This window comes from Hemitrygon akajei, chromosome 10 (assembly GCF_048418815.1).
Source record: "Hemitrygon akajei chromosome 10, sHemAka1.3, whole genome shotgun sequence".
Taxonomy (NCBI): Eukaryota; Metazoa; Chordata; class Chondrichthyes; order Myliobatiformes; family Dasyatidae; genus Hemitrygon; species Hemitrygon akajei.
The window spans coordinates 172,591,726-172,615,475 of record NC_133133.1 but is presented as its reverse complement, the minus strand read 5'-3'; the positions used below and the strand labels follow the sequence as shown (position 1 = coordinate 172,615,475).

The window sequence follows — 23,750 nt, the reverse complement described above, 5'->3', positions numbered from 1 at the left end:
GTTGTCAAGAAGGCAAATGAACTAATATTTTCGCAATTGCTTCCAAATCAATAATGAAAGCATGTTTCAGTCCTTTGAAGGATCCTCCCTTCTAAAAAAAGTATTGGCAAGGCTCCTGTTCTTAGTCACTGGGATTGTGGGCACAGAAAACTTGTTTTGTCTTGCCAGATAAACAAATTAATAGTACAAAACATTTTAAATGTTTTCCAATTTCTCTCTGCTTTTAATAGTCAAAAAAGGCATAATCATCTTGGCAACCTCTTATCATACAATGGGTTGTTTAATGAATAACCCTATGGCCAAACAGAAAATTTAATTACACTTGCTAGTCACACAGAGTTTCCCAGTTGACAGTGAAATTTGTATGCTTTGCATTCAATTTACCTCAGCACTTTTCTTTGATTTTCATTCAATATTTACTTCAGCACTCTGATGTTCACTTGACTTTTCTGTAATGATGCTGAGAGCATTGAACTAGAAGTGGATTTTGAAAATAATATGGCAATTGTTTCAGTGTATATTATCAGGCTCATGTCTCTTCACGTGTTCCAAAGCATTAGCATCAAACCCAATACTTGTGACTGCGTGATTGTGTTTAAAATGCCACGCTGCTCACTAAAGTCAGAAGATTAAATTCTGCTGATCATTCAAATCTTTCCAGGATGTATTGCAAATTCCTTAGTAAATTGGTGAAGTGGTCATTTAAAATTTTTTTAATCAAAAAATTAAGCATTGACATAATTTTCATTTATTTCATCATTTTGTAAAGGTTTAGAATGTTAACTTAAAAAGATTTTCTAGATGATTACCATAGCAATTGCCAAACACATAAACACTGAATTTAAAATTGTTCCTGGTAATAAAGTAAAACAAGAATCATAATGTACTCAATAAGTTTTGATCAGTATATCCAAGCTCAACTGTGATGTGTGCTTGTTTCTGAAAGGGTTATGAAAAAGACCTGTGAAGACCTTCAAGCAAACAAGCTTTCAAGTAACATCCAATATCTGAAGCACTTTAACATCTTTTAACTATGGCTTGTTGTGGTGGGAAAACTAGTATTTTAAAACAGAAACAGTTTCAGTATATACCCATGGGAACTAGTTAGAATTTAAAAATTGGCAACTACAAGTATTTAACAATAAACGTTTGGGAAATTCAAGTCATCAAAAGGGACCTAAGAAAGGATGTCCTGGCATTGAAGAGGGTCCAGAGGAGGTTTATAAGAATGATCCCAGGAATGAAAGGGTTAACATTTGAGCATTTGATGGTTCTGAGCCTATACTTGGTACCCATAGGTGTATAAGGCGATGAGAGGCATTGATCATGTGGATAGTCAGAGGTTTTTCCCAGGGCTGAAATAGCTAACACGAGAGGGCCCAGCTTTAAAGTGCTTGGAAGTAGGTACATAGGAGATGTCAGGAGATTTTAACGCAGAAAGTGGTGAGTGCGTGGAATGGGCTGCCAGTGACTATGGTGGATGTGGATACGATAGGGTCTTTTAAGGGACACCTAGATTGGTACATGGAGCTCAGAAAAATAGAGGGCTATGAAGTAATTTCTAAAGTAAGTACATGTTTGGCACAGCTTTGTGGGCCGAAGGGCCTGTATTGTGTTGTAGGTTTTCTATGTTTCTACTTGCTGGAGTTTAGAAGAATGACAGGGGATCTCATTGATACAGACTGACTATGGAAAGGCTTAGTTAGAGCAGACTTTGAGAAGATGTTTCCAGTTGTCTCAAGGACTAGAGGCCATAGCCTCAGAACAGGAGAATGTGCCTTTAGAACACAGATGAGAAGGAATTTCTTTAGCCAGAGGGTGGTGAATCTGTGGAATTCACTGCCACAGATGGCTGTGGAGGACAAGTCATTGAGTATTGATAGGTTCTTGATTAGTAAGGGCATCAAAAATCTATGATCTAAAAATTTTGGTTTCCTTTTAAGAATTTAAGAATTTTAAGGAGTATAACTTTTGGCAGAATGTCCAAATTAATTGGCCGTTTCTGATCAAGCTTGAAGTTATTTTTTTCAATATAATAATATTGTTGTAAAAGGCTGGGGGAGAAAATTGAAGTATTCACAACATGGTCTACAGGATGATCAAACATGTTGGCCATTTTGGGATTCTCTGCAGTAGAACCTGGATCACTGGTACTGTAAAGTGTTGTGCAAGCCACTACCTCACTGTGCCACCCCACGGCTAAGATAATTAAGAGAAGTCTCCTTCTGACCTACGTCTCACTTTTTCCTAAGCCATGACTCTTTCTAATTTCAGGATCTATTTAGACTTTTGAACCGAAAGAAAAAGTATTGCAAACTCACAGAAAGTAATCTTCACAGTTTCCTGTTAGACCTTATGCAGAGCAAGGATCTTCAATATGTTCAGTGTTAAATATTGTTTGGCAACTACTTAGTGTACAAGTTGAATTTTTAACCAAGAATTCCATTTCCCACAAACTTCCATAGGAATGCACGTGTGCATGCAGTACTATCTTACCCCATATGCAGAACCAACTAAACAAGAGGACTCTTTATGAACTGGACCCTGTTAATGGTACAGGAGAAAGGGTTACACATATTCAACAATACATTTATGCACTGCTTATTGAGAAGTGACATCAGTAATCTGCTGTATAGGTGCACATTTTTATTTGATAAACACAGCTACAATATAATTATTTTACTAATATCTTCGGTTAGATCTAGATCCTGCATCAGGAAAGATATTGAGAAGAACTGTTAAATTCCATCACTGGTTATAGTCAATGATATTCAATATGTGATTAGATAACTTAAAGACTGTTTACTAAACTATGGACCTTTAAAACCGGGTATTAAGCAACATGCATCATTTCTTGAAAACTGGATTCTGTGGGGGGGGAGTGGGAGGGGAAGAGAAAGAGAAAGAAAGAGCGAGACTGAGACTATTTCCTCCTGAAGTAATATCAAGGAGGAGTGCAGCATATTAACAGAATTCATTCTATCTATTCTTACCAGTCACACAGATTAATAAAAGATGATCAAAATCGGCCTTCCATGGAAATAAAAATGAGAAGAGTACTCCCTGAATTATCAGAGTATTAAAACAGTGGTTCTCACATCATACTTGGCAGTGCTGGTTCTGATCTTGCGAGGGATTATCCCAGTTACCAGAGGCACATAGTGAAATACTGTACTGGGGAAATAATCAATGAGGTATAAAATAACCACAATACCTTTTGAGAAACCAATAAATAATTTAATAATTTTATTCCATATGGTCCAACCACTCCCAAAAGAGCTCAATGGAAATGAAAGTCTCCACCGTTTTTCTAGAGCTGCCAAGCTGCCTTACCAGATCAGATATCTGTTGTTCTTGTTCACACATCGTTCCATAGTTGGGCATGTAACTTTGCACACAAAACTCCTCATCTCCTGAAACAAAAAAAGACACAATTTTACTGATATGCTCAAATCAAATGGTGCTAAATCTGCAAGCAGATTTAAAGACTGAAAGAAGTTTGGTGCTTCAATATACACAACCACCATGGATTTACATAAACTCAGTGGCCACTTTATTAGGTACATCTGTACACCTGCTTGTTAATGCAGATACCTAATCAGCCAATCGTGTGGCTGCAACTCAGTGCATAAAAGCATGCAGACATGATCAAGAGGTTCAGATGTTGTTCATATCTAACAGCAAAATGGAGAAGAAATGTGATCTGAGTGACTTTGACCATAGAATGCTTGTTGGTGCCAGACGGGGTGGTTTGAGTATCTCAGAAACTGCTGATCTCCTGGGATTCTCATGTCCAACAATCTCTAGAGATTACAGAGTAGTGCATAAAACAAAGCAAAGCATCCAGTGAGTGGCAGTTCTGTGGGCAAAAACACCTTGTTAATGAGAGTGGTCAGAGGAGAATGGCCAGTAATGTTCAAAAAGTTCTTTTGAAGTTCAAAAGTAAATTTATTATGAAGTTACATATACAGTATGATATACATCCCTGAGATGCATTTTCTTGTGGGCATACTCAATAAATCTATAGAATAATAACCATAACCGAATCAACGAAAGACTGCCCAACTAGGGTGTTCAGCCAGAGTGCAGAAGACAACAAACTGTGCAAATACAAAAAGAATAAATAATAATAATAAATAAATAAACAATAGATATTGAGAACATGAGATGAAGAGTCCTTGAAAGTGAGTCCCTTGGTTGTGGGAATATTTCAATGATGGGGCAAGTGAAGTTGAGTGGAATTGTCTCCTTTTGTTAAAGAGCCTGGTGGTTGAGGGGTAGTAACTGTTCTTGAACTTGGTGTTGCAAGTCTTGAGGCTCCTGTACCTTCTACCTGATTGCAGCAGCGAGAGGAGAGCATGTCCTTGGAGGTGCAGATCCCTGATGATGGAAGCTACTTTCCTGCTACGGTGTTTCATGTAGATGTGCTCAAAGGTGGGATCGGCTTTACTCATGATGTACTGGGCCGTATCCACTACTTTTTATGTGATTTCCCATTCAAGGGCACTGGTGTTTCTATACCAGGCTGTAATGTAGCCAGTCAACATACTCTCCGCTACACATCTATAGTAGTTTGTCAAAGTTTCAGATATCATGTTGAATCACCACAAACTCCGAAGGAAGTAGAGGTGCTGCCATGCTGTCTTTGTAATTGCACTTATGTGCTGGGACTAGGACACCAAGTTGTTCTCCCTCTCCACCTCTGATCTCCTGATAAGGTCTGGCTCCTGGACCTCTGGTTTCCCTCCTCCTGAAGTCAATAACCAGCTCCTTGGCCTTGCAGACCTTGAGTGAGTGACATTGTTACGGTACCACAGCCAGATTATCAATCTCCCCCCTATAACCTGATTCTTCTGCACCTTTGATTCGGCTTATGACAGTGGTGTCATCAGCAAACTTGAATATGGCACTGGAGCTGTGCTTAGCCACACAATCATAGGTGTAAAGTGAGGAGAGCAGGGGGCGAAACACACAGTCTTGTGGTGTACCTGTGCTGATGGAGATTGTGGAGGAGATGCTGTTGTCAATCCAAGCTGACAGGGGTCTGCAAATAAGGAAGTCCAGGATCCAATTGCATAAGGATGTATTGGGGCCAAGGTCTTGAAGAGCAGCAAGTTCAACATTTAGACAGTGTACAAAGCCCCTCTCTAGAAATATTCTTCACAACATTGTAGTTGGCAAGAAAGTTGACAACACATAAATGCTTAAGATTTCTTTCAGTTTTCAACATCCTTGTACATATTGACAAAATGATTAACTGAAGTGAACTAGGACAGAGGCTAAATGGTTCAGGCAGATCACTAATAATACAATTGTGCTTTCTAAATGTGATTTTGTCTGATTCTTCAACCTGACAATCCATTGGTCAGATCACAATTGGAGTATTTCTTGCAGTTTTGGGACGATGTCTAAGAAAGGATGGGCTGGCATTGGACAGGGTCTGCAGGAAGTTTACGAGAAGGATCCTGGGAATGAAATTTGCTGGCTCTGAGCCTGTAGGGTGTCACGGTAGGGGAACAGTGAGTGTAATAGAGATACAATAATGATTGCTCGGCGTTCAAATCCTGCCACTGTTTATAAGGAGTTTGTCCTTTCTCTCTGTGACTGTTTGGGTTTCTTCTGGGTGATCCGGTTTCCTCTCGTATTCCAAAGATGCATGCTTAGGGTTAGAAATTCTTCGCAAGCCACGCTGACACTGTTGACTGCCTCTAGCACAATCCTTGCTAATTTGATGTAAATGACACATTTCACTGTATGTTTCGATGCACAGTACAGTGCAAAAGACTTAGATACATATAGCTGGGGTTCCTAAGACACAGTACTGTATTTGTCAACATGGAGCGGACAATTAAATCTGATGGGAGCAAAGGATTTTGGGAATGGTGAGGGTGGTGTGCCATGAGAAGGGTGTGGGACAGGAGGCAGAGAAGGAATGCCAGGGGCAGTGTGTGGCACGAGTGCAGGTACACCCAGCCCTGAGACACCAGGCAAGGCCATTTGATTCCAAACAAGTGGTTTACTGATCATCACAGAATGTCTCTCTGGTGCTTCGCACTCCCTTCCCTCTCCATTCCTCTTTTACCAACCATGATTCCCCTTATGGGTGGTAAGTATATGCATTTTCTCCTCGATCTCGGGTCCTATACCAGAGGCCTGGGAGCTTGAGGGTTCGGCTCAGTATCCTTGTACCTAGTAGTGCACTCTTCTGGACCGAGATCTCAGATGTTGTTCCCGGGATTTGTTGGAGCCACTCTCCCAGTCTATGTGTCACAGCCTCAAATGCTCCTATCACCACCAAGATTACTCTGGCTTTAACTTTCCACACCCTCTCTATCTGCTCGTTCAAGCCCTGGTATTTCTCCAGCTTCTCATATTCTTTCTTCCTGATTTTACTGTCTTTCGGGATTGCCACATCCATTACTACTGCTTTCTTCTGTTCCTCGTCCAGTATCACTATGTCCGGTTGGTTGGCCAGTACCTTATCAGTCTGTATTTGGAAGTCCCACAGGATCTCAGCTCTGTCATTCTCCACTACCTTCTCGGGTGTTTCCCGTTTGGACTTGGGAATGTCCAGTCCATACTCAGTGCAGATGTTCCTGTACACAATTCCTGCAACTCGGTTGTGTCGTTCAATGTATGCTGTTCGTACCTGCATCTTGCACCCTGCTGCTATGTGCTGGATGGTTCCAGCGGATTCCTTGCCCAGTCTGCATTTGGGTCTTGTCTGGTGTGATAGACCCTGGCTTCTATTGCTCTTGTGCTCAGCACCTGTTCTTGTGCAGCCAGGAGCAGCACCTCTATGCTGTCCCTCTGCTCTGTTATTTCCAGCCATTGGTAGGACTTTCTTATGTCAGCACCTCTGATATCTGGCAATGCAGTGGTTTGTCCTGCCATGGCCCCTGGTCCTCTGGCTCTGCTTCATCCACTTCCGTTTCCATGTCCCCTGCCTGCTGTCTGAGGTACTCTCCTAGGAGGTCGTCCTTAGGGGCCATCTTCCTGACACACTCATGGACGCTTTGCATTTCTTCCAGGGCTGTGGCCTTCACACTTCCAAGTCTGGCGGGTCTACCTCCATGTATTGTTAGAAGTTTCTGGGTCTCGATGTCAGCAGCTTCCAGTTCGTTCCTTGGCCAGCACACTATTGCGGCTGATACCTGATGACTGGTAGGGGGAAAGTGCTGATGGCTCTGATATTGTTCTTCCCATTCAGCTGGCTTTTAAGGACCTGGCTCACTCTTTGGAGATACTTGGATGTTGCAGCCTTCTTTGTGTCCTCATTGTGGTTTCCACGTGCCTGCAGAATCCCGGGCACGGGATCCGGGGTTCAGGTCCTGCTGGTGGCAGCCCAGTAGGAGTCTTGGGCTGGACTCACGCTTATGTTACATCTGCCTACAAAAACTTCCAGACGAGAGTGACAAGAACAAGTAGAGTCATGCTGGCTTGGACATCGCCCAGATTAACAAGGCCCGCAGCAGTGGTTGGGGAACCAGGACCATATGGTGAGAAATTGGCTACCGGAACAAACTATAAATGGATGAGACTGGGCAACATGGAATATATGCCTAAGACTTTTGCACAGTACTATACATGTGACAAATAAAGCTAATTTTTACTCACTGGACTATAGAAGAACTGAAACCTACTGAATATTGAAAGATCCAGATAGAGCGGATGTGGAGAGGATGTTTCCAATAGTGGAATCTGGGACCAGAGAGCACAGCCTTAGAATAAATGGACTTCCCTTTAGAACAGAGATGAGAGGGAATTTTGTTAGCTAAAAGTTGCTGAATCTGTGTAGTTTATTGCCACAGGCAGCTGAGGAGGACAAGTCATTGGGTATATTTAAAGCAGAGGTTTCATGTGTTCTTAGTTAGTCACAGTGTCAAAGATTACACGGAGAAGGCAGGAGTCATGGAGTCGCAGAAAAATACAGGACAGAAACAGGCCCCTCAGCCCATCTAGTCTGTGCCAAACCATTTAAACTGCCTACTCCCATCGAGCAGCTCCAAGACCATATCCCCCATATCCCCATATACCTATCCAAATTTCTCTTAAACATTGAAACCAAGGCTGACAGAAAAAATAAATCAGCCACGACCGCGTAGTGGAGCAGACACGGTGTGCTCAATGATCTAAACTCTGCTCTTATGTCTTATGGTCTGATCAAACTTTTCAATGAAATGCAGGCAACTCAGTAGTTGATATGCACATGCATAATGCAAAAATATGTGATAACAAATGGCATAATAAATCTGTAGGCAGATAACCAAGAGATTAGATAATAATTAGTGTAGATTCAAACTCGGCTAAAAGACAAGTGGCTGAGTTCTGTGGTGATTGACAGAAGCTGCTGCTACCTTAAAGTGAATAACACCGTGATTTAGTGATGCCCATCAGACACTTCAGTCTAAAAGACCTCCATAATCCAGTGATGTCATGTTAGCTGAGCAGCTTGTGATCCAAGAAAGAAAATGTACAATTATAAACTGATATTGTAACGGTTTTATGGATTCATCAATAAAAGCTGGAACTTTCACACAGTCACGGTTCAAGGTTCAAGGCTGTTTAATGTCATTTCCAGCATACAAATGTGAGGAGGACGAAATAGTTGTTATTCCAGATTCAATGCAGTGCAAAAAACCCACGGAAGATAAAGAACAAAAAATAATAATAATAAATCACACAAGTAATATAAATACATACATGATTGTATGTCCATAAAGTGACGCTAGGCTGAACATAAGGTGAATGATGGGAAATAATAAAGTTGTGGTGGAGTCAATGGGTGGAGGTGTTGATCAGCCTTACCGCTTGGGAAAGTAACTATTTTTAAGTTTGGTGGTTCTGGTGTGAATGCTCTGTAGCCACCTCTCTGATGACAGTGGGACACACAGTCCGTGACCAGGGTGTACGGGATCCTTCATGATGTTACTGGCCCTTTTCCAGCACCTTTCTGTATATATGTGCTTGACGGTGGGTAGGCTGGTGCCAGTGATGTGTTGGACAGTTTTCTTAGCCACAAATAACAGCTAAAACAAGACAAATTACAAATGCAGTATCTAGTTAGCATTCCAGAAGAAAATCTTTTCTCTAACAATTACATTTTGTCTAGATTTTACCAGCAACATTAGCAAGTATATCTGTAGTTCGTTTGTTCGTTATGTGCCATGTCGTATTACGTGGGCGATCATGGTCTATCCATGAACATGATTGTTCTTGGCAAATTTTTCTAAAGAAATGGTTTGCCATTGCCTTCTCCTAGACATTATTTTTATAAGACCAGTGACCCCAGATATTATCTATGCTCTTCAGAGATTGTCTGCCTGGCGTCAGCGGTCGCATAACCAGGACTTGTGATGTGCTCCAGCTGCCCATACGACCATCCACCCCCTGATCCCTTGGATTCACATGACCCTGATCGGGGGCTAAGCAGGTGCTACATCTTGCCCAAGGCTGGCAGAGGGAAGGAACACCTTACACTTCTGTTGGTAGAGATGTATCTCCACTCCGCCACCTTTCTCTGGTAGCACGCTTGATTTTAATAAACTTGTTAAGAACAGTAAGCTACTAAGATTTGCTGATAAATAATTCTTCACAGTTGGATAGTATGTGCCTTGCTTTAGTTACCCTGAATGGGGCCAGTGCCTGGTGGCAGTAGCTTGCCCCACTCCCATCAGGGAGGAGGTTATGCAGCATCCATGCAAGGACTACCCACTAACCCACCCCACCACAACTTCATCACCTTATATACAGACACTCCTGTGCCCAGAGTCACTTTATGCACATCCAATCAATCTATGTATACAAGCAATTTTATGCATTCATATTGCATTGTTTTATTATTGTCTTCTGTATCTTATGGTGTTTTCTTGTGCTGCAGTGGATCCGGCGTAACATTCTGTTCCCCTTTACACTTGTGTACTGGAAATGACTAAACAATCTTCAATCTTGAATGTCTTAACATTGAAAAAATTCCAAAATGCTTCCACGCCACCAGAAGATGTCATTGCTCATGTGAACACCACATAATATTAACAGATTCTGAAGCTGCCAAAGGGTAAAATTCAGAGGTTGCTAGAGAGACTATAATCCTGATAATACATTGAGTGTCTGTAGAGAGAGAAACTGAGTCAACTTTTCCTTTGAGTCTTAATCAGGTGAAAGTTTCAACAAAACAATCTTTGGCCCAAAATGCCACCTCAGCTTTTCTCCCTCCACAGATGCTGCACAACCTGTTGGGTATTTCCAGTATTTTCAGTTTTTATTTCAGACTTCTAGCATCTGTATTTTTTGCTTTTCTATGATTTATTTATTTACTTTCCTTCAGTGTGAAATTCCAGGCCTATTGAAATGTTGAAATGTACCAAAAGACTTATACCATGAAACAAATCAAAGATAAAGAAAATGATGATTACTAAAAGAATGGAGTTGATAACAAGCAAAAAATAATAAGCAAGAAGGAACAATTTGAAAGGAAGTGCAAAGAATCAAACTACCGTAAGCAGGTATTAAAATTTAGTTCAATGCTCTGGACAATCCAATCCAAGCCCAAGGAAAATTGACTACATCTCCAGTTTCATTCAAAATATATTCTGATAACTGGGTGGCGGGGTTAAGATAAGTCTCTACCTAAGGAGGTGTAAGGTGCTCCTTCCCTTTGCTAGCCTGTGCATCACCCTTGGGTAAGGGGAAGCACCTGCTTAGCCCACCCCCTGGACCAAGGTCATGTGAAACCATGGGAGTGGGTGGTGGATGGTCGTATGAGCACATGGTGCATATCACAAGTCTTGGTTATGCGACCACTGACCCGAGGCTCTGAAGAGTATTGATAATGGCTGAGCTCACCCGAATTGTAAAGACACTGCCTAGAAGAAGGCAATGGCAAACCACCTCTGTAGAAAGATTTACCAAGAACAATCATGGCCAAAGACCATGATCGCCCACGTCTTAATGACATGGCATATAATGGTGAGGATGATTCTGGTAACATGTTCACATAAACAATACCTTCTGGTCCCGCCCCCAGGTCAGGACCACTTTCTTTACATAACCAAACTTGATCAATTTAAACGTATGTTAGTATAGAATATAAGGGTGTCTTGTTCCCTCTTTTGCCAGTGCCTGTGGGTCAGGTCAGATATGAAAAAGATATGATAGGTAATCAGGCTCAGATTGGTCATGGTCCGGTCTACCTGAGCTGACTTCTAATCAAGAAACAAAATGGGTCTCTACTTCCTAACTAATATCACTGGACAACTACTTTTTTTGGAAATGTGACTTCCCAAGATTATTTTTTAAGATATTCTGCTTGAAGCTAAACACAAATATAATTTCAGACTACTTGTACCATCTAAGAAATTGGAGAAACAATAAATTTACTTTTATTGAATATAATGTGTTTAATTGCACAACGGTGCTGATGATTTGCAGTAGTTCAATTGTTGACGACTTTTATTTGTACTCAGTGTCTGAGACTTCTCTCTTAAGTACCCAACAATAATCAGCCAGCATTGATGGACAACACGAGTGAATCTGCAGATGCTGGAAATAAATAAAAACACAAAATGTTGGCAGAACTCAGCAGGCCAGACAGCATCTATGGGAGGAGGTAGTGACAATGTTTCGGGCCGAAACCCTTCAGGAGCCACTCCTGATGAAGGGTTTCGGCCCGAAACGTTGTCACTACCTCCTCCCATAGATGCTGTCTGGCCTGCTGAGTTCTGCCAGCATTTTGTGTTTTTATTCAGCATTGATGGATTCCAGTTGCCCTGATATCGTTTCTCCATTATCACAGTGTCCTGGTGAAACCTTTCACCATGCTCGTCACTGACAACACTAAGATTTGCAGGAAGGAAGTCTAAATGAGAACGCAGAAAATGAATCTTTACTGACAAGTTGCACTTCATGGTCAAAAACATGGAGCGTGATAGGGAAATTTCATGGTGTTTTTCATGATCAGCAGCCCCATCTATAAGATACACCTAAAAGTATTTTGGAAAAAAAAACTTTTGTTATCCAGTGTATTCAGTGACTCAAAAGACTGATTTATACTTGTGCGTACGGGCTACGCCGCAGCCTACGCTGTAGCCCTGATTTTCACCTTGGCGTTGCTCTACGCCGTAGCGAGCATGCGTTGGTGTGCGCCAAAACGCTAGATGGCGGTGGGGTTTCTATGCCACTGTGTTGAGTTTCTTTGTGACAGACATGGACAAGGAAATGCATTTCAAACATTCTCGCATCTCGGCAGGTAGATTTGACGATTTGGTTCATCTATTTCGCATTGGTGTACAGACTAGCAACTGGAAATGCGATGCTACCAAGTGGACCAATCACAGTTGTTGCTGTCTGCGTCGCCGCGACGCATGAGTTACTTTTTTGGGGAGGTGCACATCACCCTACGGCGTAGATGCGATGCACAAGTATAAATCAACCTTTAGAGTCAGAGATGTACACTACAGAAATGGTCCATTCGCCCATCACATTTATGCTGACCTTTTTGCCCATTTATATTAATTTTATTTGCTCTTATTAGATCTCTTTCTCCTTCAATGCCATGCCGATTTAGGTGTCTTTCTAAATGTCTCTTACTATAAAGAATATCAAGATTAGCTTTATTTGTCACATGTACATCGAAATATTGAAATATAGAGTGAAATCATCGTTGGTGTCAAATCAAATCAGTGAGGATTGTCCTGAGGCAGCCCACAAGTGTCACCACACTTCCAGCACCAACAACTTACTAACCCTAACCGTACATCTTTGAAATGTGGGAGGAAACCAGAGTACCCTGAGGAAACACACACATTCCCACGGAGAAGGTACAAATTCCTTACAGACAGAGGTGGGAATTGAACCCCGAAGGGTGATCGCTGGAGTTGTAAGGCAATTGCGCTAACCACTATGTTACTGTGCTGCCCCTAATGATTATACCTCTGTCCACCACCCCTCCAGCAGTGAGTTCCAGAGATCAGCAATGCAAACCCCCTTTAAAACATCCTCTCATTTTAAAGCTCTATCTTCTTAATTTTTGATGCCCCTACCATGGGTTAAAAAGATAATCATCTTTATCATCATATGTCGTATGAAGTGGGTGAACAGGGACTATGACTATGATTGCTCTTGGCAACTTCTACTGAAGTGGTTTGTCATTACCTTCTTCTGAGACTTTACAAGATGGGTGATCCCAACCAATATCAATACTCCTCAGAGATTGTCTGCCTGGCTTCAATGGTCGCACAACCAGGACCTGTGATATACATCAGCTGCTCATATGACCATCCACCACCTGCTCCCATAGCTTCACGTGACCCTGATTGTAGAGGGCTAAGCAGCTGCTACACACTGCCCAAGGGTGACCTGCAGGCTGGTGGAGGAAAAGAGCACTTTACACCTTCTTTAGTACAGACACATCTCCATCCTGCCACCCAAAAAAGGTAATATTTTTATAATTTTATATCATCTCTTTCAGGTCACCACTCAGCCTCCTTCACACCAGGGGAACAACCTTAGCTAATCCAATTTCTTCTCATTGCTAAACTCTGCCAACCTAAGCAACCTCGTGGTGAATCTCCTCTCCACTCTCTCCAGCACAATCATATCTTTCCTGCAATGTGGAGAACCAAACAGCATGTAATAATGTGCAGCCTAACCGACGTTTCACTACCCTATCTATCAAAGAATTGCAATTTTCTATTTGAAAGTGGCATGGCTTTAAAGAAGAGTTTCACTGTACAAGAAAACAAACAAAAATCAAATCCAAATTATGGTAAAGTGCATGTTAATGCGGCTTTAAAATTATATGGTTTAGCTGCTCTGGTCAAAATAATTTCTGCTTTGGTGTTAACCCAGCGAATACTACAAAACCTATGTAATTCTGCTGTGCAAGTCTGGAACTGGCAGACCAATGCTCAAATAAAATTCTTTTCACAATTTCATTTCGTCCTGTGCACTTATGATCACTTTGGCATATAGGCTTATCATCAAAGATCCTCACCGCCCAGTCCATGTTCATTTCTCACTGCTGCCATCAGGTAGAAGGTGCAAGAGCCTCAGGACTCGCTCCATCAGGTTCAAGAACAGTTACTACCCTTAGGTTCTGTCGGCTACGTAAGTCTGGGGAAGACAATCTCTGGCCCCACCAAACGTATGAGATTGAGGTGCAAAACCTCCTGTCTGTTACCCTGTTACAAATCAGTCCCACGAAATAACAGAGAGTATGCCATTTGCAATTAAATGATTCAGCTTTATAATTCCTAATTTGACTAAAGGGTTAGAAAAGTAAAACAAAAAGAAATGGGCCCGTTTTAATGAAACAGTCTAATATGCACATTGGAGCTCACACTTCCCATCGATTTCCCCGGGCTTCGTCATCTCCCGGCCCCACTCCAAGTCCACTCCTTTCTGGTGTCTACCACCTCTCCTTTCTGGCATCTTCTCTCTCCATCTTCCGCCGAACAAAAGACCCAGATCACCTCAGTGTAAGGCACACAGCACGGAAACACCCTCCCCTCGCTGGACAGCTCACATTACAAAGCACCCGTTATCTCTAACCATAACCCAAACACTGCTTCTGCAGAAAGACCATTACATTTGCAGTCAGACCTTTCCCAGGGTGTTACAACAGTTTCTGCTCCTTAACTGTTACAGTTAGTATTCGATAGATTTGCTGAGTATGCCCACAAGAAAATGAATCTCAGGGTTGTATAAGTTGACATACATGTACTTTGATAATAAATTTACTTTGAACTTAGGTGCTGAGATACATCCTAGGATGTGATGGGATCCATCATCAGTGATGTAACTTGGGTTCATCAAAAGTTTTGGGTCATTCAGCATCAGACACTTGCGCCCAGCCGGGGTTGATCAGGCCCTGGCTTGTGTCTCAGCAGCATTGGTCCATGGACCAATAGCCACGTGGAGGCCCGTTCAGTAGCCTCTGTGGCAGTTCTGATGGCTCTTTTCTTTGCAGTCCCTGTACTGTCAAGGAGACAGGAGGTTCTGCACAGCAAGCAGCCAGCGAAACCTCTACACCAGGGGTGCCAAACTACTGGCCCGCGAAGGGGTCCAATCCGACCTGCGGGATGATTTGGGGAAAAAAAAGTATATTCACGACCATTTAATATGTATCAGTACGGCAGCCGTACAATAGGTGGCAGTTAACCACCCACTGTGCATAAGCACCTACCACCCTGCACTGAAGACCACTAGGGCCCCACGTACATCGTCAGACACAGTATAAACACACAGAGTACTCAGGGAAGTAACACCCGCAACAAAGCTGAAACTGTTTGCTGCTGTGGTTCAAAATGCTTTCCAAGAAAAGAAAAGCTGACATCAAAGGTCGAATATTCAACGATGATTGGAAAGATCATTTTTTCTTCTGTGAGGTCAACGGCAAACCTGTGTGTCTGATATGCTCACAACAAGTGGCTGTGGCAAAAGAGTACAAAATCAAACGACACTATGAGACGTCACACAGAGAAAAATATGAAAAGTACGCAGGACGACTCAGAACGCAAAACGTACACCAGCTTGAAGCAGCTCTGAAAAAACAGCAATCAGTGTTCACCAAAAGTCGAGAGACTCAAGATGGAGCTGTCAAGGCCAGATATATTATTGCCAACAAAATAGCTGCTGCGTCAGAGGGGGAGTTCATCAAAGCATGCATGCTGACAGCGGCTGAGCTGGTGTGCCCTGAGAAGAGACAGGCTTTTGGTCATATCAGCTTGTCAAGAAATACTGTGGCAGAGAGAATCGGGGACCTTGCAGGAGATTTGAACAGTTAACTAAAAGACAAAGTGAAGTCATTTATTGCCTTCTCTATTGCAATTATTGAGAGCACCGACGTGACTGATGTAGCTCAGTTGGGAATATTTACTCATGGTGTTGATGCATCTTTGACCGTCACCGAGGAGTTTGTGGAGATGGTGCCCATGACAAACACCACAATGGCGAACGACGTTTTCTCCAGCCTCGTCGAGGCCTTGGACAGACTGGGGGTTGACAGGAGTCACGCTGTCAGTGTGGCAACAGATAGTACACTGTCCACGGTCGGGAAAAAGGCAGGTGTTGTTGAAAAACTCAGAGAGAAAGTTCAGAGAGAATCCAGAGCAGGAATTCCAGAATTTTCATTGTATTATACACCAAGAAGAGTTATTTAGCAGAAGCCTGAAAATGGACAATGTCATGAATGTAGTAATCAAAACGGTTAATTTTATTAGAGCCAAGGGACTCAACCATCGGCAATTTGACACTCTTTTCTCTGAAGGTAATATTGGACACAGCCTACCCTATCACACTGAAGTCCGCTGGTTGAGCAGAAGGGTTACGTTCAAACGTTTATTTCAATTACGTGCGGAAATTGGACTATTCATGAACGAGAAAGGGAAGCCAGTGGCAGAGTTGGATGACCCAGACTGGCTTCATGATCTTGCATTTCTGGTGGATATAACAGAGCACTTAAATGTGCTTAATGTTAACATGCAAGGCCGCAACAAACTTGTTACGGAATACTACGACAGCATTCGTGCCTTTCAAAATTCGATTAGGCCTGTGGGAGATGCAACTACCCCGGAGCAACCCAGCTCATTTCCCCTCTTTGCAGTCTATGTGTGTCGCTCATGGGAATAATGACAACATGGAAAGGTACAAGGACAAAATATCATGGCTGAAAAGTGAGTTTCAGAAACGTTTCCAAGCCTTCACTCAGCTCGAGAAGGAATTCTCACTATTTTGCTCGCCGTTTGCCATCAACGCAGCATCAGATGTGCCGGAGGAACTCCAAATGGAACTAATTGAAATTCAGTGTAACTCAGCTTTGAAATATAAATTTGAGACTGTGGGTCTGGACTCATTCTATCAATACCTGGGACCGATGTACTCCAAGATGACAGACTTTGCCTCAAAGATACTTTGCATGTTCAGGACAACATATCTCTGTGAGCAGGCATTCTCCATAATGAACATTAACAAATCCAAACTGCGCTCACAGCTGACACACAGACATCTAAGTGACATTATGAAAATCACAACTGCCCAGAAACTGGTTCCTGATGTTGACAGGCTGGTTAAAGCCAAGAGACGTCAGGTGTCTGGAAGCAGCAAGTGAAAAATGAGTGACACTGTTCGATGCACTGCGACATATAAGCAGAATACATTATGAAATATTGAGTGTCATAAGATTGTGATTCATTCATTTTCTGACTATTCTATTATTGTAAATGTGATAAAAAATTAGAGGCTAACTGTGTTCATTGTCTGAGTTTGATTGCTGGAAGCAGGCTAATAAAAATTAGGTCCAGTTGTGTAGCCTACATTTACAATTTGTTTCGTTAGGTCTGCATTTGTGTCTGTTAATGTTCGATTTCAAATGGTTTATTAATGGAAAGGGTGTGGCTCCCAAAACAAACTTAGCCAAAATAGCATCGTTTTTTTTTCTCTCTCATCACAACTTTCTTGCAGCCTACGACTGTAAGTTAATACCAATCACAAAAATAATGCTTGCTCGGCAATCTTCTTCATAAGAAACGGAATTTGTAAAGTGAAACACTTTGCAGTTTATAGCAGAGACTGAGACACACGAGAGCAGTTTGATAAAACGAAGGCAACGAAAGCTGTGGGAGCACGGGCGTGTGCGTTCACGCGTGCACAACTGATCCGGCCCGCATGAAGTCACATTTTGCCCAATCCGGGCCGTGACCTAAAATGAGTTTGAGACCCCTACTCTACACCCCACCTCTACAGGCTCCCATCGTTCCCTCCATCCCTCTCTCTGGCACTGCTCTACCAGCTCCTGGTATCTGGTCCTCCAACACTCAAATGCCTCCTCAAACAGATCTCCCCAAGGCACTGTCAATTCTACCATGTCCACCTGCATGTATTTCCCATCCTTAACTTCTCTTCTGACACTGGTGATGTTAAGGAGAGATTTGATGGCGGAATACAAAATTATGAGGGATATACAATAGTGTAAATGCAAGCAGGCTTTTTCAATTGAGGTTTTCTGGGACTACAACTAGAGGTCATGGGTTAAGGGTGAAAGATGAAAAGACTAAGGGGAACATGAGGGGGATACTTCTTCAATCAGAGAATCACGAGAGCGTGGATTAAGCTGCCAGTGCAAGCGGTGCATTCAAGCTTGAATTCAATGATTAAGAGAAGTTTTGACAGATTCATGGATGGTACAAGTATGAAGGGCCACGGTCCCCGCGCAGGTAGATGGGAGTAGGTAGTTTAAATGATTTGGCATGGACTAGATGGGCCAAAGGGCCTGTTTCTGTGCTGTACTTTTCTACGACTCTATAACAGGTAATTCTGTTATAAAGTTTAGCAATAATGCATTGAGAATAATGGAAAGGCTTTGGTGCGTCAGGATGTGATTCATGAACCTCGGGTTCTCAGCCTTCAACCCGTTTCATAGCTACAACATTTACACCGATTTCTGTTCCGTAACGAGTCCCAAGGAATTGTGGAGTGATTGTCAACCTGAAATTATTAACCTGCTCAGTTGAGGAAAAACACCAGAGACACAAAATTACCTCTGAAACGGTTTTTATTCAGAGAGGAGTTCGCAGCCCCATGCACTTCGGGCGTAAGGTAGCCAACTCCCAATTTGTCGGTTTACAAAGGTCATACTTATACCCAAAAGCAGGGTACTACACTCGCAAATATGGTTACCGATTCAAATTCATCAATTGATTGGCTATTGCATAGCTAAGCATGCGAAATACTCAGAATTAGCAACGGTTCAAGCGTAATACTTGGAATTAATACTGACGCACTTCAAAACACTGGAAATAGGTATAGCTCAAAATACTTTGCCAAACACATTGTCTTGTGGTCACAGGTTCCCTTTTTCTTGTGGTCTCCATGTCTGGCCTGGCACCTTATTTTAGCTACCTCTTCTTACTTCCCCAGTGACGTACCTCTCTCTTGTCCTGTCTACATATTTTGCCACACTTACCCCTCGCCCACCCCCTCTACACGTACCCCTTACCCTCTTCACATTCTCAGTGGCAGAGGGCCTGATGATGTTAATTATCCTAAACTTCAAAGACATGTGGTTTACATAGTACGCTTAATTCACTCTGTCTTACAAACATGATAGATGGCTTAACATATTGGCATGTACGTTTCATTGGGGATATCAGTGCTAACCAGTGCAGAGTACATTGCACACCTGTCAGCAGCAAAAATTCTTCCACACAATTCCATTCCATATTCCCCTGTTCAAAATCTCCAATCAGCCCCTGGGTCTGTCCATCTTCAATCTGATTGTCCAAGGAACCAATTCGCAAATCTCAGAGAATTCTGTCTCTGGGATCTATGAGTTAGAGAATCAACTTCTCAGGCAGTTTCTTAGGATTGAGGATGACTTTTTTCCAGCCCTGTTTGAGTAGTACAAGGTGCATATACATGAATATTTAAACATTGGGTGGCTGTTTCACACCAGCTATGCCACAGATCTCAGTCCAATGGCAAGAAAATCCATGACGACAGGAGACCCAGCCTTACTGAAGATTTGGCACAAGCGCATGTCGTTTCACACAAGTGTATCGACAACATACATTCACATAAGAATACACAACGTAGATGATCATTCCCCAAAACCTTCCCTTCTGAACCCCCTACCTCGTCCATCTGCCCTTCCCTGATTCAGTATCCAGTCTCCCCACCTGCTGCCCTCAGTACTCTCTGCCTCCCACCCACCCAGGCCACCATCTTCTCAGCTCACTCTCCCTTCCCTACCCTCTTCCTTTAATTTTCATTAAATGAGATACAACTCACGCTCTGTGGATGAGTAAATGTAGAGCAACCAACTGCTTTTGAGAGATTATCCTTTTGGGAAATGCAATTCCAATAGATGGTTTCAGACGTGAACTTTGAGTAGTATAGAAATAATCCCATTATTCTTTCACTGGGATAATTCCAAGACTGTAGTTGAGAAGTAAACAACATGAGATCATTACAGTAATTGAAATCAGATGTCCTTGAACCAATGCATGTTCTGCTTTCATTTGCAAAACATTGGCTATTATAATATTACTCCTAATAAAAGCCAATTTTTCCCAGTTATAATGTTACAGAATTCCACATTGCCACGTTGACAAAAAAAACGTCTTTGACTTTCAAGCTCCATAAATTTCATAGCTTGGAAGAAAGAATATTTTATTTTGATAGTTTTGATTTTTGGAAGTGCATGCAGAGAACAGAAATGAGGTTGAACTGAAAAGAGATCACCTTCACTAATCTAGTAATTAGAAAGGCATCAGCTGAGAAACCTGTGAACGGGTCTGATTCTCTTCTTAGCCAGCTAAAAACTGCAATTTCCACAGCAGGATGATCCCCCGGGGATGTGAAACAGGAAGGTTGCAAAAAAAAGAAATAAAACCTTCAGTTTAAGAGACCAAGACTGTGAACTTGAGCAAGAGTGAGAGCCACTGGGGGTACAATTCTGCTACTTTGTATAGAAGGACAGGAATTAAGAGCAGGGACAGCCCACTTGGCCCATCAAACTTGCTGCAGTACTCAATCTGCTCATATGCCTGTTTGACTATCTGAATACTGTCTTCCTACTCTCTCCCCATTTCCTTCTCCTCCTTATATTCAGTGACTTGGCATCTTCAGCTTTCTATAGCAGATTATTCCATTAAATTTATTCTCCTCGTGGTCCCAAACTTCTTGTCCTGTAATCCAAGTTCATTCACGTTTAATTGTCATTCAACCGTACATGAATACTCGTGAATACAGCCAAACGAGACAGTGTAGCTCCGGGGTCAAGGTGCAAAATACAGTACCAACAGTCACACATGGCACAAAGCACAAACGGTATCACAACCACGCAATGACAGAGTGCCAATACCTGTGCCATTAACCCACAGTCGACCACAGTGGAGTTCATCTCCCGCCGAACAAACAGTGGGGCAGCAGCACTGGACACAGAGCCACACCACCCCCAGCGGAGTGCTCCGGCCCCGATGGCCCCTCTCCCCCCTCCCCACCTGGCGACATCATGCTTGAGGTCGAGTCCTCACACATGGAAGACAACAAGCACATGTGGAATATCAATAAAATACAATGACACAGAACCTACATGTACACTATATAGTCCAGACACCACCCCCCCAGCCCATTGAAATCATCAGTCAGCCACAATAGAGCCCGTCTCCCGCCGAGTGAACACTCGGGAGTGGCGGGGAGGGGAATCAGAGAAAACATCTCTCCAATCCAATCTGTTTAGTCCTGTTAGAATTTGGAAGTTTCACTTAGATTCCCCTTTATTCTGCTAAACTCCAGTGAACCTCATGCCATTTGAATAATATGCCACCGTGGTTTATCCTACCTCAGTGCATTTACTCAATTATATCAGAGTCAGATTTATTATGACAATTTATAGTTTTGCAATAGCAGTACAATGCAAAGACATAAATTTGCTGAAATATAAAAATAATTCAATAGTGTAAATATGAAAGGAGTAATAAGGCTGTGTTCTGGGTTCATGGGCTGTTCAGAAACCTGATGGTGGAGGGTAAGCTGTTTCAGTTTGGATCTTCAGGCTCCTGTACCTCCTCTCAGGAGCTGCAGCAGGAGGAGAATGAGTACCAGGCGGTGAGGGCCCTTACTGATGGCACCACTTCTCGAAGACGTCCTCAATGGTGGTGAGAACTGTGCCCACGATGGAGCTGGATGAGTCTGCGACCTTCCAGCCTCTTGCAGTCTCACCATAAGACCACAAGTTAAAGGAGTAGAATTAAGCCATTTGGCCCATTGAGTCTGCTCCACCATTTCATCATGGCTGATCCATTTTCCCTCTCAGCCCCAATCTCCTGCCTTCTCCCTGTATCCCTTCATACCCTAGTTAATCAATAATCTATCAACCTCTGCCTTAAATATACCCAATGACCCGGCCTCCACAGCTGCCTATGCAATGGATTCCACAGATTCACCACTCTCTGGCTAAAGAAATTCCTCCTCATCTCCATTCTAAAAGGATGCCATTCTATTCTGAGGCTGTGTCCTCTGGGTCTTACTCCCCCACCATAGGAAATACCCTCTCCACATCCACTCTATCGAGGCCTTTCAACATTCAATAGATTTCAATGAGGTCATTTCTCATTCTTCTGAATTTCAGTGAGTAGAGGCCCAGAAAAATCCTCATATAACAAGCCTTTCCGTCTGGAATCATTTTCATGAACTTCCTTTGAACCCTCTCCAACGTCAGCACATTGTGCCTCCATATCTGCCACATTGTGTGCCCATTTGCTTAATCAATTTAAGATACACTGAAGACCCTTTTCATATTCATCATAATTCACAGTCCCACCTGGCTTAGAGTTATCAAAAAGTTTTTGAAATATTACAAGTCAAGTCAAGATTATTGTCATTTAACTATAAACATCTACGCCACCAAACAAGACGAAGTTTCTCAGGACCAGGGTGTAGAACACAGTAGAACTCGTAACACATATATACCACACAAAAACTTGGGAAAGTAAGAATTAAAACTACAAATGAATTACACATAGATAACCCAAGTAAAATGCATAAATTAAATATTGTAGGGTACCGTGCAAATTATCTGGTGACTCTTCAAATGCAATGCAGCATGGAGTTCAGAAGCCTAACAGCCAGAGGGAAGAAGCTGTTTTCCATCCTGACCATTCTTATCTTTATGCATTTGAGTCTCCTGCCTGATGGTAGAAAATCGAAGAGAATGCTGGATGGATAGGGGTGATTCTTGATAATACTAAGGGCCCTGTGTACACAGTGCTCCTGAACACATATCATGAATAGCCGAAGCCACCTAAACACTGATCTCTGCAGTAACCACAAAGCAAAAATACCAACCAACTGCTCCCCTCTGACTTCTGCCTGCCAACTAATTTTCAAACCATGCCCAAATATTATCCCAATATCAAACAATCTACTTATAATCTTTCATGTGGGACCTTATCAAAGGCTTTTCTGGAGCATCACATCTGTCTATCTCTCTTTATCCATCCAGGAGTCACATCCTCAACAAACTCCAGCAGGCTTCTCTTCCAAATTCTGTTTCCTTATCATATTCTTAATAACACTCTCATATTTTCTCCACTGCCATTGTAAATCATAAAAGTCTTGTAAATAATTTCTTTCAGGTTTTATTCAACAAAACTAGAAAAAAAGTTCAAAGTAAATTTATTATCCAAGTACATATATGTCACTATATACGACCCTGAGATTCACTGCTCTACTCTCTCTATACCCATGACTGTGTGTCTAGGCATAGCTCAAATATCACTTATAAATTTGCTGACGATACGATTGTTGGTAGAATCTCAGGTGGAGAAGAAAGGGCATACAGGAGTGAGATATGCCAACTAGTGGAGTGGTTCCACAGCAACAACTGGGCACTCAGTAAGCCAAAAGAGCTGATCGTGGATATCCTGAAGGGTAAGATGAAGGAACACATACCAATCCTCACAGAGGGATCAGAAGTGGAAACAGCGAGCAGTTTCAAGTTCCTGGGTGTCAAGATATCTGAGGATCTAACCCGGTCCTAACATACTGATGTAGTTATAAAGAAGGCAAGACAGCGGCTATACTTCATTAGGAGTTTGAAGTGATTTGGTATGTCAACAAATACACTCAAAAACTTCTGTAGATGTACTGTGGAGAGCATTCTGACAGGCTGCATCACTGTCTGGTATGGAGGGGCTACTGCACAGGACCGAAAGTAGCTGCAGAGGGTTTGTAAATTTGGTCAGCTCCAT

The 23,750-nt window shown here is 42.4% G+C and overlaps 1 protein-coding gene across 2 annotated transcripts in view; it reads right to left on the bottom strand.

Moving 5' to 3' along the window:
* ano6 (anoctamin 6) overlaps nt 1–23,750 on the bottom strand; it is a 173,567-nt gene that overhangs the window by 127,361 nt on the left and 22,456 nt on the right. Inside the window, exons 2-3 of one of the 2 annotated variants that reach the window (XM_073059718.1) lie at nt 3,334–3,413; nt 2,497–2,544 (exon numbers count right to left, since the gene is read on the bottom strand). In XM_073059718.1, coding sequence (XP_072915819.1) covers nt 2,497–2,544; nt 3,334–3,413 — 128 coding nt within the window. The remainder of the gene's footprint in view (nt 1–2,496; nt 2,545–3,333; nt 3,414–23,750) is intronic. The other variant, XM_073059719.1, reaches the window with a different exon arrangement.